Raw genomic sequence first — 16,523 nt, 5'->3', positions numbered from 1 at the left:
GTTGATATCCTTAGTTAGTGGACCACGTTGGGTCATTGCCCCCTGCATTATACATAAGGGTAACCAGTGTCGGGATACCGCCCCATTCTTACCGGGGATTTCCGCGAAGAATTTTATTTCATTAATAACGAAGATTTGTATCCAAGGTATTTTAATTTACAGAGAGTAAATTGTTAATGATTCAATCATTTAAAACACAAATCAACCTTCTTGGTGAAAACGCTCTCTATTCAAGTGACTTCATGTCTCTCATCGTTGCTACGGCTCCACGTGGCTTCAATATTTCCAGAATTTTCTGGTATTAGTACATTTGAATTAGTTTGCAAACTCACATTTTTAGGATTATTTGTCCGGCGGAATAATTTACAGAAATCATGAGTTTTCCCTAGAAAATAGGAAGATAGTAATCACCATTTAATGGATATTTGTTTCAACTCTCAATGCGTGATGCATGTACGTTTCATGTTGATCCATTTTCTAAGGGAGATCCACAAGAGATGTTTCTGTTGGGATGTTCTGCATACCCTTAAGCGCATCGCCCTTGAAAGAAGTGAACCTTCCTGAGCGAATCAACGAACTTAATCCCCTCCTGAACGTAACAAGGGCATTACATAGTAATAATCCTCGGTCTTAGGTATCGGTATCATGAAAGTAACGAGGAAATTGTGATAAAGCTCGGTTATCTTCCGTAACGTTTAATTTATGCGAACATTTCGTTTAAAAAAATATTGCAATGTATTTTGCTGGTATTTGGACCTAAGTATCTGAAGATGATCTTTAAAGCTATCGAAAATTACTGAAAACAAAAATCCGATCATTTATTTTTAATATTGCACAAGATATTTTCTGATTCGTGATACTCTTATCTCAGGACCATAGTTGTAGGGGATCACCGCACAGCTTAAAGGACGATATTCATCTTGGTCGAGAGACGAGGTTTCGTCTCGCTAGGCGAAAACACTGGCTATTCTCCAGTTGCTTTGAGGGTAGACTAGTTTAAAAAAATGTATTTATTGCGGTCCCAGCCATGGCTTGAAAACACTTTACGAAATTCTATTCTAGTCATGTTGGTGTGGAGCGCTTGGTTTAGTAAGTTCTCCCTTCCGCTATTTCCCAGATTCGTATACTCCTATCATTGGAGCCTCAGTGGAATCTTGATCTCTTTTTAAGTGCCAAAGGAGGCAGACAGGGGCTTTAAGTTTGTCCTTTAAGCTCTCATGTGGCGCAAAATGTCATTATTTTTGTTTTCTAGTAGCTTACTGCGGACAGTGCAGGTTTTTCTCTCAAATAAAATTTTCCCTGTCATCCTCATCACTTTATCGGTTTCGTGCCAATGAGCATAGTTGATCCACTGCCATTTATTATTATCTTTCCTTATAAATTTGTGTAACAGTCGTCGTCAACAATATACGTTGATCGGTTAAAATGCATTGAAATTTCTTCGGCCTGAATAAATGTAAACATTATCAAGTTAATGCCTAGCTGTGTAGGAGTAACATTTTTAGCTAATTTTTTGTTGTTTTCAGCGACTTCACGTATTGAAGGTGTTGTTCCTAATTTGTTTGAGTTAATCCCGCCCTATAGAATGATTTTTGTATGTCTTTTGTTTGCTTCATTGAATTGTGGGTAAAAAGAATGTGAATAAGTGAATATAAAATGTTAACTCGTTGGACTAACTGCTAGAGTTTTATTTCTGAAGTGAACCGAAATTTAATACGTAAAAGTAATGCTAGAGAGGATTCTAGCGTCGTATTCTAACAGAAGGTTATTTAAACAAATAGATCAGTCTGCGAGTGCTTTTGTACGACTTTGGTCCTAACAGTCATTTCCTAGCTGCCCAAACAATTGGTTATATCTGGTTTTTTGTATTTCCTTCGCGTCAACATTTCAATGTATGACATACGATTAATTATCACCTTGTAAGTTCATCAGATTATCGACATAGGTTTTGGGGGAATCGAGCCTTTCGCTAATCTGGTTAAGGGTCAGTTTTTAAAAAAAGAATCCGTGAAACCCCTTGCTTTCTAAGTGAAATGGATCAATTGTAGTCAAATTGATTTTGTTGTACTCGGAGACCAAATTCGACCTACATTGTCGATCGTTTGGCCTTTAAGGAAAGTGTGCAGCGTGTTTTAGGCATGCAGAAAATGTGGAAGTCCGCCATGTGCTATTTCGGGAAGCCATAGACCTGTCCTTAGAGTAAGTGCATGGATACGGTTTCCAAAGTTGTACGCGTGAAATGTCAGCAAAAAGTCGGAGTAGTCGGAAAGGAGCGGTGTGCCATATTCTCCGTGGACGCATTGTTGGCGTATTTATTGTGCTGGCGATGTTATTCCGCGCGACTTATCTTCGATTAGAGGAATTCGATTCAGAATTTTTCCAGCGAAATGAATGAAATAGAACGAATGAATTGGTGCGTATTTTGCGTTGGTCATGGTCAATTGCACGATGCCGGGCCATATCGCGATTGCACCGATGGTTCATACAAGGAAGTCAGGCATTCTTCAGCTACATTGTAATTAGGATCGGCCACTTTGCTCGTGACGTAGGATGCGAATCAGGTCATGACCGAGCGTTATACGTTAGGTATAGGCGCCGCATCCGTCGCCACGTGGTGGCTACCTCCTGTAGTGATTAATGTGTTCCGTGTCATCCACGTGGTGCACCTTAGTAGTGATCTAACCCCTCCGTGTCCGCACATGTTTAAATTAAAAATTGTTTTTTCTTGGCTACCGAAATTGTCTGTCTTAAGAATGAGCAAAGTCGTCATTTTATTGGGAAATGTGCCGTAGTACGTTGATCGTTAATGGTTTGTGATGGAAAAAACGTATGAAGCAATTAATTTCATCAGACATTCATCGCTGGAAAGAATTTTATTTCTTCTCAGATGGAATCATAAAATAATTCGTTGTATGGTTAAAATACGTATTAGAAAAATGTTTTTTTTTCTCAGAATTTTAATGCATTTTCAGTTGAAGTGAAAAGGGGCTATTCCAAAAAAATCTGCTATGCAAATTTTAATTTGAAGGAGCTTGCACCCGGTTGGCAATGCTGATAGCCATGAGAAACCAAGAAATATTAAATGGTTGGGGTTCCATAAACCCAAGGGAGCTGAATTAATGCAATATCTTTCGTCGTTGTCTGACACATGTTGACAATTTACATTTATGGATTCAGCAATTTTTGGAAAAAGGGTATCTATTTTGAAGAGACGGATGCTTTAGCCTTGAAAAACCAACAGTAGTTGTGTTGGGTTGTATAAAACCAGAGGAGCACACTTAATACTCCTCTTGGAACATACAACCCCACCTAACTAGTACTGCATGGCTTCTTATGGCTATTGCATCTATGTTTGCTCATTCACGTCATGAAATAAATATTTGTGTACAGCTAGTCATTTAAAATATGCACTATGAGCAATAATAGCCAGACTATGCTTCTTACTTCCTTCAGTCCAGATGTACTTGTATAAGTTAAATTTTTTTGTGGAAATACGGCCTCACTTTAGTCCTAATACTCTCCATGACTCAAAATAACTGTATTTTGAAAATAACTGTATTTTGATACAATGAGGTCTTCCATGCAGAGGCCACTTCCTTTTCATGAAATACATCAATGAAGAAATTTCATTGATTAAAGAAAAGCCCCATGCAGGCACTAATCAAAAAAATCTAATCCTTGGGCTTTATCATATTGAAGAATTTAGTTGGTGAAACTATCTAACTAACACTATGAGTGAATTCTGCTTTCTTGTTACACATTCTCCATTCCTCATATTTTCCCATTCATTTTTAATGTTTCTTTCTTAATATGGAAATCAAGGCAGAATCATATCATTCATAATAGATTACCTCCTCATTAATGCTGGGTTTGTACGGTCATAACTACTTTTTCTTGTCTCTTCAAAACCTGAAAACATGTGTTTGTATTCTTGTGAAATTTCATCCTAATCTTTTGTGGTGTCTATCTACATCCTGTTATAAAGGTGTATTATCATCCAGCATCAAACTCGCATAAGCAGCATTATCTACTTTAATGATGGCCTGCTACAGCCCATTTTTAGTGCTATCCTTCTCACTTCATTAAAATCCGCTTCCTGCTTGTATCATCGTGCTTTAGGAAAATCTGTGTCGTGTTTGTATCCCTCTCAGCTCTGAATTGTGTACATATTTTTCATTCCTAATTTCTGTTAGTTTCATCTCTTTTATCTTAGTGTCAATCCTCATGTTGCCAACTTTAACGCTACACATATTCCCATCAATTACAGCTTTTTTATAAAAAAATAACTTCCAGAAATTTATTTTTTAAATTCTTAATCTAGTTCTTGCTAGCAAAATTGACTTCATAATGAATTAAGTATTTTGCAAGAGAATGCATTGTAAATTGTTGATTTGTTTTCCAGAGGTTTCCTACTTTTTTTTATTTGACTTTCATTCGTCCCTATTAATATTTCTTTGACTCTAATTTCATTTACAGTATAATTGCCTTAGGTATACAATAGATAATTATAAAAGGGGTTCACAGAACATAGTTTTTACTGCATAATTATTCCCCCTATTGAACTTTGTGAAAGGATGCTGATTCGCTTCTGCCATTAATTTTAAAAATTGTTTTTATCAGATTTGTAGGTTACAAAGTTGTTGTTGTTACAATCTCAGTGCCATGTGTGGATTATAACTGCCATCATATTTCTTTAAAATACATTTAAAATAATATCTTGCACCTGTATTTCATATTTTACATTACGTAAAACTTAAAGAGCGAGAGCTATTTAGTGGTAAAAAATTCTTGAGTGGTAGATTTCCATCGTAACCATTTAACAGCATCTTGTGGCAATCAGTGAGAAATGACAAACCTTCCTTATCATTATAAATACCCAAGAAAAGTAGTACTATTATACATCAGATCGTTGATACCTTAGCAAATCCTTTGAAGATGAATGCTTTTACTTATCGCTTATCATTCATTGGAGTCTTACATTGATCGTAGGCCTGTTTTGCAAATTTTATATCCATACTGATTTTTGAATAAAATATTATGTAAAGCCAGTGATATAGTTATGGAGTAAAAGTGAAATCCATATTTTACTCTTCTTGATGTGCTACCTATGGCAGTTATTTCTTTAATTCTCGTTTGCATTGTTCAAATGCAAAGCTGTCAAGTGGTTCTAAGAAAGTTATAAAAGGATTTATTGACCATAATTAATGGGGTTGCAATCGTTTTGTGTGTCTTGTGCAATGAATAAATAAGTAATATGAAATGCAGAATAGTTTGTAGATATTTAAAATTTAAACTTTGGGTTAATTTTGTCATAAAAGTTGAGTAGGTCTTTGTCTTGAAGGTTAACCGCAAGCTAAGCTAATTCCTTTGATAGCAATCTTTGATTGGTATTAAACTAAATACTGTGCTGTCCATGTCACTTATTTAACTCTATACAATTGGCCCCACAAAGCTGCTATTTTTTTGTCTTATGGAATTTTAAAAATACATCTGATAAATATTGTTTAGAAAGTTCTGATAAATAATTTTAAGCCTGTTCCGTATAATATTACCCATTTTTTATATTCTAATTCATTGTCATCTTTTTCAAGGTGCCACCAGTTGGTTGGATACTTCCAAATTGAATGATTTTCCGTCACCTGACAAGGTATTACTTTTATTTAGTGTCCTCATAGTATTACCCTTCATGTTTATTCAGATTTTTTATAAATTTGTATGCTTAAGTAGATGGAGCTAACGTTTAATGACCCCTGCTGCATATGAAATTTATATTTATATGTCTACCTGATGAAGCAGTTGCTATTTTGGAAGGAAATTACTCTTATTGTGCTCTACAAAAACCTTATCAAAGATTTAATTCATTAATTTTTATATTCATTGTCTTTGTGTTGATCTTCTCTGATATAACCTCATTTACATATATTTTAAGTAGAATTGTCCGTTTATTGATATAGTGATGCATTTTAATAATTCATCTAGACTCCGCTCTGTATATTTCGTTTTATGGTGCAAATTGGAAATTTTTTATAATCACAATAATGAGTCATAAAATAAGAATATATAATGATTAACCTCATTAATAATGATGAGGTGATTTTGATGTATCATAATAATTTTGCTGGACTCCTCTAATTTTACTCATCCAAATCATTTGTTGCAGCTCCATCCTCCTGGAGCAGATGCAAGTACCTTTGCAACTACCCCCACCATGGGTGCTTCAGCAGTTGGAAGTCCAGTGTCTCCATGTAGTGCCTCAGGTGCTAGCAATAATAATAACAATAATAATGGTGGCTTGACCCGTAAGGAGTCTTATAAGGCTCAAAGGAAAAACTACCGCCGGGAGAAGAAGCGTGTCGCCAATGAGCTTCTTTCTTCCTTGAAAGATCCATCTGTTGTAGTTCTTGCAGACTGGCTTAAGGTATGATTATTTCCTTATTTAACCTTCTCATTATTTTGGATTGGTGCTTTGAATTTATTTGGTTTTATGAGAGTTTGAAAAAAATATTTTGTTTACTTAGGCTCAGATATATTCTAAAGTCAGTTATTTAGATAATTTGGGGGCAAAACATGGTTTCTTCATCCATATTGTATGTTTCGTTTGGAAATGATAAAATTCTTCTAATTTTTCTTAATGAAATGTGGACTGATAGTAAGCTGCTAAAGACATTTTGCAAACAGCAAAATCTTGAAGTGGCTGTTAGGTCTTATGTCTTTACCCCATAATCTCTGGATTATAGGTTCACATCCACTGAGAATTGTAATTATTTGTATGCCTATCTCAATTCTATTTTGCCCCAAGTTTAACTTTTAAGCTAATGTTTCTAATGGTATGAGCATAGTTGCAAAACTGAGATGACTTACCTGGATTACAAACTTTCAATAATCCTTAGTCATTCCTCAATCATTTTCACTGTTTGAGGGATTAAGTCTGTACTGTTTATTTAAAAAAATGTGTTCATAAAAATGGGACATATTTTTGGGAACTAAATTTTGACTTCCTTGCTTAGAAAGTTTGTTGGGAGTGAGATATATTTAGAGTGGAATTGTCCATTTATTGATTTTATGCTTGTTGCCTTTACAGATCCGAGGTAAACTGAAAGGCTGGACTAAGTTATGGTGTGTATTGAAACCTGGCCTTCTATTGCTCTACAAGAGTCCCAAAACAAAGGTGGGTCATGAAGAGCCTTTAAGAATTTTTCTTATTTACATATTGTAATTCTTGGATATCAGTTCACTGAATATATCTTTCCTATTTAGTGTTGGTGGAAATAGTTGATATTATATTTTTAGTGGTATTTTGCCCAATAGTCATAATTTCATGTGTTAGAAAGAACTGAGTATGCTTACATGTTTGTTTTGTTTACAGAGTAACCACTGGGTTGGCACTGTCCTTTTAAATGCTTGTCAAGTAATGGAACGACCTTCCAAGAAAGATGGTTTCTGCTTTAAACTATTTCATCCCTTGGAGCAGTCTATATGGGCTCCTCGTGGTCCTGAAAAGGAAGCTATCGGTAAATATGTTGCCGATGAAATATCATATTATCTAACTATGCACAATCCTGTCAGTGCAAGTTTTGAAAAAGTGCTCTAGTTTTTGTCTTTAAATTGGCTATAATCGAATTCAGTTGCTGACTCATCCTTGTCAGATATCCAAATTGAACATAAAATAACCGATTTAACTTAATGTTTTTTGTAAAATTATTTTCAGTTCAATGGTAGTTGTAGTAGTTTAACCTTGAGTAAATGTGTCCCAAGATCAAATTAGTTATGTTGTTGAAGAAATTTTTATAGCTATTTCGGTGGTCATTAGCTAATACCAATGGAAGTGTTAAGATTTTTATTTGTCAGCCATGAATTGATGAGATATCCATTGAATGCCTGCAACATACTTATTTTGGAAACATTCATCTTCTGGTAATATCCCATCAGCATCGGGCAATTTTAAGGGAGAGGGAAAATCTTAGGGATTGCATGTTTTATTAGGGTTTCTCTTGGCTAAATACCTAAACTTAAAACAGAGTCTGATTTATGCTCTTTTAGCTGAATCACAATCATTGTGTGATTGGTGCCATGAACATTCAAAGGGAAAAACTAAGCCTCTAGAAACTAGAATGGATACTGCAAATATTTTAATACTTATAATTTTTGTTGTTATCTATCCCTATACTGCTTGAAGTTTCTATTTTTGCATTTTTTTAAATTTTTTAAAATTTATTTCACACACCACCGAAAACAGCACTGTTCGGCCTTTATATCGGGGTTGATAACATTTAACAATCACAAACATCCATGCCCTGGATAAGGGTAACTTACCCAGGTGGGACTCGAACCCGCGACCTTCGGATTGGCAGGCGAGGACTTTACCCCGCCGCCACCGAGGCCGGCAAATTTTAGGTTTATAGGTCTCTTAGTACATTCTTGTTGATTGTATTCAAGCCTTCAGTGCTATTAGGGCATTTAGCACTGTTAGGCTGGCATGTAGCCAGAAATTTATTTGCTTCAGGGTGTGCTTTGATGGTATATTGGTTGCCTATTCTTATATTTTGTGCAAAATCACTTGCATCAGAAAACCATATATTTAATTATATCATCTGTATATTTTTTTTGCATCATACTGGAATTTAAATTCATTTTTGGTAATTGGCAGACAATATGAAGTGTAAATATATAAAAAAATGGAGGCTCAGAAAGGAATAGATATTAGTAAAGAATTTCAGGGGGGACTGAAGACTTCTCCCTTTGGCTGCGTGCCTGTTGTTAGGGCATTTTATTCTGTATATGCATGAGGTGATCGAAGGAGCATTACATCTGACCCATTGGTTCTGAATAGGTGCTGTTGTGCAACCACTGCCTACAGCGTATCTCATCTTCCGAGCCCCTTCTTTGGCTGCAGGAAAGTGTTGGCTTGATGCTTTAGAGCTAGCTCTGCGTTGTTCTTCACTTCTTGTGCGATCAGTTTCAACATCCAAGGGTGAGTATTCAGGTTTTAACATTATATGTTATAACTTTTTAACCTTAGATTTACATCCTGATGCAGAATATCCATGATTATTGTAATTGTGTCATTATTAAGCTTTTTTTGAGTGTAGAATTCTCTGTTTTTTCCACGGGTGGCTCTGATGAAACCATAGCAATTTTTTATATAAACCATAGATCCAATGAGCAGCTAGTTTTGTATATGTTGGATAAGCTCAAGGTCTGATTAATGCTGCTGAATTCTTGATCATCTACATAAATTTATGGTCATAAATGTTAGTTTTCCTCTTGCCCAATCAGCTTATGATCAGCAGTCTTTAATACTTGTGAATGAAGCTTTATGAAATAATATAAATGTTTTCACGAGGCATGTCTAAATGTAGCTTATATTTTAGGCAGTGACAGATTTAAAGACTCAGAAACTAAAGTTGGAGACATAAATGATCTGTTTAGTGTAAATTAAAGAGGGCATATATTCCTATTATTTGTCTGGTTGTAGTTTTCCTTATGAATTTAAATTATCATATCCTCCTTAACGTACATATTATCAACTTAGATGTATAATGTGCTGAAGCCTTTCGTTTGAAGGCATATTATATCATGGCTGCTTAAAGTTGTTTGTGAATTTTCTGGATTGGGACTAATTGTTTTACCCATATGGGTTTCCTATATCTTTTGCATTGCAAGAATTATCCTAAGCAAATGCTTTTTTATCATTGTCTTGTTTATTAAAGGCTTTTAAGAATAGCATGCAAGTTTAAACTTGTATTTGCTATATTCAGAAATGCATTTCAATATGAAAATACTCAATAAAATTAAATATGCCTTAATTTTCTATTCCGATTTCTCATAAAATTTGTCTTATTATAACTTTTTAAGATATTAATGCTTCTTATTCTTTTGTTTTCTATTACTGAACAAAATTGATTCTGTATTAAATAATGGACATCCGCAAAAAATTAGATCAAGATATCTCTGAGTCTCAAGGTAACATATAGACTGCTTGATTTCGTGGTTTTAGATCACACATTTTTATTCTGATTTATAACCCTAGAATTGTGCCTTTAACTCCTATTTTAGTTTGTACCAGTCAGTCTTACTTGTTCACTTCCAAGTATTTTTAAAGTGTATACAGTCAAACCTCCCTCCAAATAGCAAATATGTACATATAAGCAGACACACTAAAGCACTACATAAAGTCTTATTGAACTTACCCTTTTAAATTGTGGACACTTGTAATTGTGGATTCAGACAGCAAGAGAGACCTATTTTTTCCCCCAAAATTCCAGCAGTACACAAACCATGAGCTATTCTCTGAAAACTTTTCTATCCTAGGCCTAAAGGTACTAGTTTAGATTGGGAATGTAAACAACATTGGTCATCACTGTTTGGTTTGCAAAAATAACATAAATTACTGCTGATTTCATGGTAGAATGGCTTACAAGGCTTATCTAATGAGTAAGGAGCCAGTAAGGGCTATTTTGTTTCTACATACGGCCTCCTCACATACGTGCATGGCATTAGAAAATGAAAGAAGAGGCAAGAAAGATCTTTTGGAATACATACTGAGGAAGAATCACTTTTGAGTTTAGTTCCCAGTTGAATGTGGCTTTAGATGGATGAATTGCTTTAATGTGAAAGTTGCAGGTTAGAAATTCAATAAAACATGTCATAATATTTTTTATTTAAAAAAATGACGCTTTGGCTTAATGAAATGATGTAAATTAAGGATGAGTCGGTTCTTAAATTTTTTTGGGTCTCGGGACTGTTCCAATTCTCCCCCATCAGTTCTCGATACATGGATCCAAGGATGAACTCTCATTATCTGAATTAATGGAAAATTTAAATGAACAACCATATTAAGTGAATGAAAATAATGTCACTAAAGGTGTAAATTAGCAGGAAATCTCTTTAAAAAAAACTTAGGATCATATCCATAATTTTATTTGCCAAGTAAAGAAGTTTAAATAACACGTTGTTAAAGAATGCATGATTGACAAATATGTAGAGGTCTGTGAAAGTGGTTTTATTTTTGGCTAAAATTCGTTTTAAAACCATGTGGTTTTGGTGTTATAGGAAATCTTGGCGGTGTTATTATAATGCTACAATTTTCCCATTTTTATAGGCGTTTTATTATTTTATGGTACACGTCTCATGAATACTTATACTTTTATTAAGCATTTTACATTACATTGAACAAAATTTCGATTGTACAAAATTTCTGATAAAACTAAATGAAAGTAATGGTTCAACTTATATTGGTTCAAGGTATGTGAATGGTTCAAGTTTGTAGTCTTGGTGAATACGATCGGCAAACTGTAAATTCCCACTACCTCATTTGTACTTCCAGAGCCATTCCAGAATTTTTGGATTGTAAAGTTTCTCTACACTAAATAAAGCCTTTAAAAATGCTTCTGTAGTAGCAACAACAAGCTCCTCGTTTGCTTTCTTTGACTGATTGATTGTGTATTCGAATGATAGCTGTCGTTTTGCGGGTCCCCTTTCTTTCGCACGTTTATGTATACGTATCGCTACTTATGTGCTTCTAAGTGTCACATCTTTCAAATTCAAATCTTTTATCGCAAACTTTGCTCAGTAACACTCTGTCTTTCACATAAAATCCTTCTCAGCTGAATTCACTTGCCCTGGTATGAACAGTATCACTAGTTTTTGGCATTTTAAAATTCCTATCATTCATTTGATATTTAAAGCTGGAACTATGATAAAAAAACGGTCCAACTGCAAAACACAACCTATCACGATGTTGTTTTCAAACTGAGTGCTTGGTAGCTGCGGTATAACCATAGTACTGTATAACTTACAAATTGGCCGAAATGTTTTATATTGTGGGTTCCTTTTCGATACCCCTCACCTAGGTGTTGAGGGAAGGTAGGACAGCAGTTAGATACAACAAAATCGCTTAGTTTTGATTACAGCTGTTGCTAATCAGTCAGGAATGGCAGTGAAAGAAGCATACATAACAAAACATAATCGGATTCAAAGAAACTTGAAAAATTATTTCCCATTTATCGATCCTGAAACATCTAGAATGAGGCGCTTTCTCACCTAAAGAATTAGATATTATATTTTGCCAATGTCGAAATGATTTTTTTTGCATTATATCTCAGTGCAGAGCCGAATATCCAAACATCTGTCCCCTAAGGAGAACCCCCTCTCCTCCTATCCTTTCTGTTCCTTCCTTACCTTCCCCCAACTGCTAGTGCTTCGTGCTTTCAAATAATCATACGTGTCTGTAGATGTCTTGAAATGAATCGAATTGTGCAGTTGACGGCACGGCGCTGTTGACGGCCGCCGTGGTCACCATGGCACCCATTTCAATCCGGCCGGGCGGTGCGCTGTCTACGGCGTGAAATACAGGCAGTGCTACATTGAGGCCTCTTCTTGAAACGAGTTTTTGCCGGCGGCCGTTCACGTCACGACGCCGTGAAATTCAGCCCGCTTTCAGACAAGACAGCTCTCTGACACGCTGTGGGCCGTGCAGTGAACGGCGGCCCGGTCCCAGCCAGCGGCCATGTTTAAGTCAACAAAATTGTTATATTAGATCCACACTCAAGGTTTTCCTACAAGTTATCCAACACTGTCTAATGCGTCGCGGTGAGTAACCCGTATTATTGCTCAGCATTGCCGCGTACTGGGTGCATGAGCTTGTATTTCCGCTCTTCCGCGGCCGTGTTAAATTTCTTTCCACACATTTTTAATTCATAATATCTAATTCTTCAGGTGAGGAAGTGCCTCATTCTAAATATTTCAGAATTGATACATGGGAATCAAAGAGAGAGGCTGTGATAAATTTAACGGCAAATTCTGGCGGAGAAATCACTACGTTGCACGATATTACGCGGATTCGTTATGTGCGAGACTAAACGAGCCAATTAATGTTGGAATCGTAATGAAATAGATCAAATGAACTTTGGCAGCGTTAAACAATGAAGGCTTAGGCTTTAATAAATTATGACTCATTAGATGCGATTTTTTCGCTAATCCTCCTAGAATCACAAAAATGTGAAATTTCGTTTTTATTTACCAATTTTGCCTTATTTCGTGTTATTTCACGTTATTTCGCGATATCGCGTCTTGCGATATTCACGGACCTCTACCAATATGTCACATTACATCAGGCAGCCACTGGTTCTTTCTCCAGATTTTGAATCGAAAAAATCAACAGTTTTACCCTATCTGGGTTTAATCTAGTCTTTTTTTGGTAGAAATATTGCCTTCATTACTGAACAGGCGTTCACTGAAAACAGTAGCGGTCGACGTTGATTTTGAAGGGCTGAGCAAAATATGCTTGGAGCAGAGTTTACATACTGCATAGCATTAGGGTCAATAGTGAAACTCCCCCAACTTCTGATGACATCATCTGTTAATTTGTTGTAACTTGTGACTCAGTTTAAAATATATTCTAAATTCTGCAATGTAGCTTAAATTGTTCCTTTAATTGATGACTTTGTTGAATGCTTCACTGTCACAGTTCTTATGAACTTAACAATAAACTGCGTAACACGCCGGTACAGCGACACCATGGATAAACTGAGCGGCCGAGACCTAAATGATTGTAATGTATTGTTGCATTCTACAGGATAACCTCACTTTTCGAAGCCTAGCATTGGCTTATTAACTTACAAAAAGCTATTGGAATGCACCTTGCTCATATGTCAAAGAATTACCATACATGTACATGATTCAATCATAAGACCACTTTCAGACAAAGCGATTTTCTGCCAGCCACCGTTCCTGGCAGGGCACATGGCATTGCAGGGAGTCGTCTTGTCTGAAAGCCCGAATTTCATGTGAACAGTGGCCAGCAATAAGTCATTTCGTATGCAAGTGGGCTCAATGTAGCATTGTCTGTATTTCACGCTGCAGACGGCACATCGCCGGGACGGATTGAAATGGGCACTTTGCCGTTAACAGGGTGATTCGACTCGCTCGAAGACATCCATAGGTATCCATTCACCCATAGGACATCCATCTATGGTGTGTTGAAAGAACAGCGCCATGCCATGGATGGCAGCTGGTGAAAAGTCAGCTCGTATGAAAATGGCCGCGGCTACTGAAATGTTACAATATTTGCGATAGCGACAAACTGACGAACCCTTACATGGGTGTGTTAGCAAGCAACTCTCAAAAGAAATAAATGTGGACACCATGCAATTGGAAAGTAATAAATGTGTGTTTTAATCTTTGTTTTTACTTTTTGGCCTTGAATATGCTGCAGACTATTTAGGCTTTTGGTGACAAATTCAAATCTTCGCCACCTTTCGAAGCTGCTTCCAAAGTACCGACTTTATGCGATTGGTTCTCAATACTGCTTCCACAGGCAAAGAACCGGCAGTACCAAGAATCGGGCACCGGTACCGATTGATCTCTAATGTAGACTATTAGTGATGCCTACAGAATAATGATTACCTTAATATGTAGCAGGCAAGTTTTTTGAGCTGTCCACAATTGGGAGGTTTGACTGAATTGACTTGGCGTTAAGATTTTCTTCCTCAACCATATACAACTAATACTTAAATTAACCTTTGGCTTCTACAGATTCATGGGAAAATATGTGTGTGTGTTTGTATTTTTCATATAAGCTTTTTGTGTATTTTTCATACCTGCTCACTGATTGGTGTAGAAGCACAATACATTTCATACCATCAAACGGTTTTATGCTATTAAAAATAACTAATTCATGCTCATTAAAAAATTATAAAAGCAAAAAATTCAATTTGGGTCTCTCCAGTCATGAATTTACTATTGCCTTAATGTTTATTAATAGAACGTAACTATACTACTCTTCTCTTGTAAGGTATTTTTCACTGGAGAATCATATTTTTATAGGTAATAATATGGGTGGTATGTTGATTTGTTTTCTGCTTTATTATATTATTTTGCTTTCATTTTTGCTTGTTACAAAATATTCACATGGAGAAATTATAATTCTCATTTTTGTCCCTGATTAACTCCTGCAGAGTGAACAGTACATGTGGAAAATACATGCCTGTAAATTGGTTGGGTTTTATTTATTGGTGCAATCGTCCTGTTTTTCTTTTCTTTTTACAGTGTGGACATTACCGTTTTTGAAAAATGCTTAAAAAATTCAATCACAAGAAAATAGCCTTTGCTTTTCTCTTTTCAAGTTTTGAATATAATTTTTTTCCAGTGTGTACAAATGTTCCGTATAGCTTTGTTTTGAAGTTTAATAGAGTTGTAAATAAACCATTGCTTTATTATTTTCTAATTAGTATTTACTTGATGTTTCTGCTTGGATAGTTACAGCTTATGGAGAAACAACATAACTGCTAGTTAGCACAGTAATTGTCATTTTTGGTGTTTCTCTTTACAAATTTCTCTTTGTTTCGCTTGTGAGATATGAAGACATATTATTGCATTTAATTAATATGTTTCTTTAAGTAAGTTTCATTCACTTCACTTGCCTTTGTTATTAGAATTGGTGCTTTCCTTATCTCTTTTATGCTCAATGTTTTCCTTAGTCATCCACTGAAGTAATTGTGTTATTCTGGCTAACATTTGGATACTCAAAGCATCGTTGTCAATGCAGAAGAGTAACCGTAGTCTTAAATATGCCTTCATTTCTCTATAGAACTAATTACATCTTGAAACTTTTCACTTATTGCGCTTTTTATTGGATTTTAATAAGGCAATGTGTTTCATTTCAATATACTCCATTCATCATATTGATGTTTAGCAATTGTAATGAAGATAATATGATAGCATTTTCTCAAGGGTTGAAGTTTAATCACATCTTCTATTGGAACACCTTTGAATTAAGGTGATAGCCATGTTGAGCATTAAATGTTGTCCAGAGTGGAGCGATTGATTTGATTGAAATTCTTGGGAATGTAGTAATTTAAATACGGTTCTCAGCATTTTTCTAGCGTAAGTGAACAACATTCCGGCTCCCCCCCTCAAAAATAACCTGAGAGGTTTCTCTCTGGATACACTTCAAAATAAATGCAATTACTTCAGAAATGAGAGTTGAGACTTTATCTGTGTGAATTTAAAATGTGCTTGCTCGTATATGTTGAATGTGAGATTTTTAGAGCTTAAAAACAATTATATATATATAACACCTTTATTGGATGGAGCACTTGAGTGCCCCATTTTGCTTTGCACTCTACGAGGCCGCATACTTTTCTCACTGCTTAAACCGGCCCTGTTTAAGTATATCTCAATGATAAGAAATGATTTTGTATCAAAGTAATGTCACATGTTGCTTTATTATCAAGAACTGCATACTACTCAGAGCCCTTAATGTGGATAAGTGGAATATTGTTAGCTATAGAGATGTGCGAATAGTATCCGCGAATACTCGAATACCTCGAATATTAGAAAGTATTCGATATTCGAGGTTTCGAATAGTTATGCGAAAAGTACCGCCTCGAATACCTCGAATACTTTGAATTACGCGTCATACACTGTCGCACGCACGTCGTTGGTAGTTGACTCGGAAAAATGTAGAGAACTGTAGTCATTTAGAGCTCGCAGCGCCGTTTTACGCAAGTTGACGAATTACA

At 35.6% G+C, this 16,523-nt stretch overlaps 1 protein-coding gene across 9 annotated transcripts in view; it reads left to right on the top strand.

Annotated features, from left to right (window-relative positions):
• Positions 1-16,523, top strand: part of LOC124170730 (oxysterol-binding protein-related protein 8) — a 116,481-nt gene that overhangs the window by 69,768 nt on the left and 30,190 nt on the right. For 7 of the 9 annotated variants that reach the window (XM_046549686.1, XM_046549641.1, XM_046549631.1 and 4 more), the window contains 6 exons: positions 5,592-5,647; positions 6,161-6,418; positions 7,082-7,168; positions 7,367-7,511; positions 8,831-8,971; positions 9,940-9,963. In XM_046549686.1, coding sequence (XP_046405642.1) covers positions 5,592-5,647; positions 6,161-6,418; positions 7,082-7,168; positions 7,367-7,511; positions 8,831-8,971; positions 9,940-9,963 — 711 coding nt within the window. The remainder of the gene's footprint in view (positions 1-5,591; positions 5,648-6,160; positions 6,419-7,081; positions 7,169-7,366; positions 7,512-8,830; positions 8,972-9,939; positions 9,964-16,523) is intronic. The other 2 variants (XM_046549650.1, XM_046549678.1) reach the window with 1 other exon arrangement.

The sequence above is a fragment of the Ischnura elegans genome, chromosome 1 (assembly GCF_921293095.1).
Source record: "Ischnura elegans chromosome 1, ioIscEleg1.1, whole genome shotgun sequence".
NCBI classification, from domain to species: Eukaryota; Metazoa; Arthropoda; class Insecta; order Odonata; family Coenagrionidae; genus Ischnura; species Ischnura elegans.
This window is presented reverse-complemented; position numbering and strand designations above follow the sequence as displayed.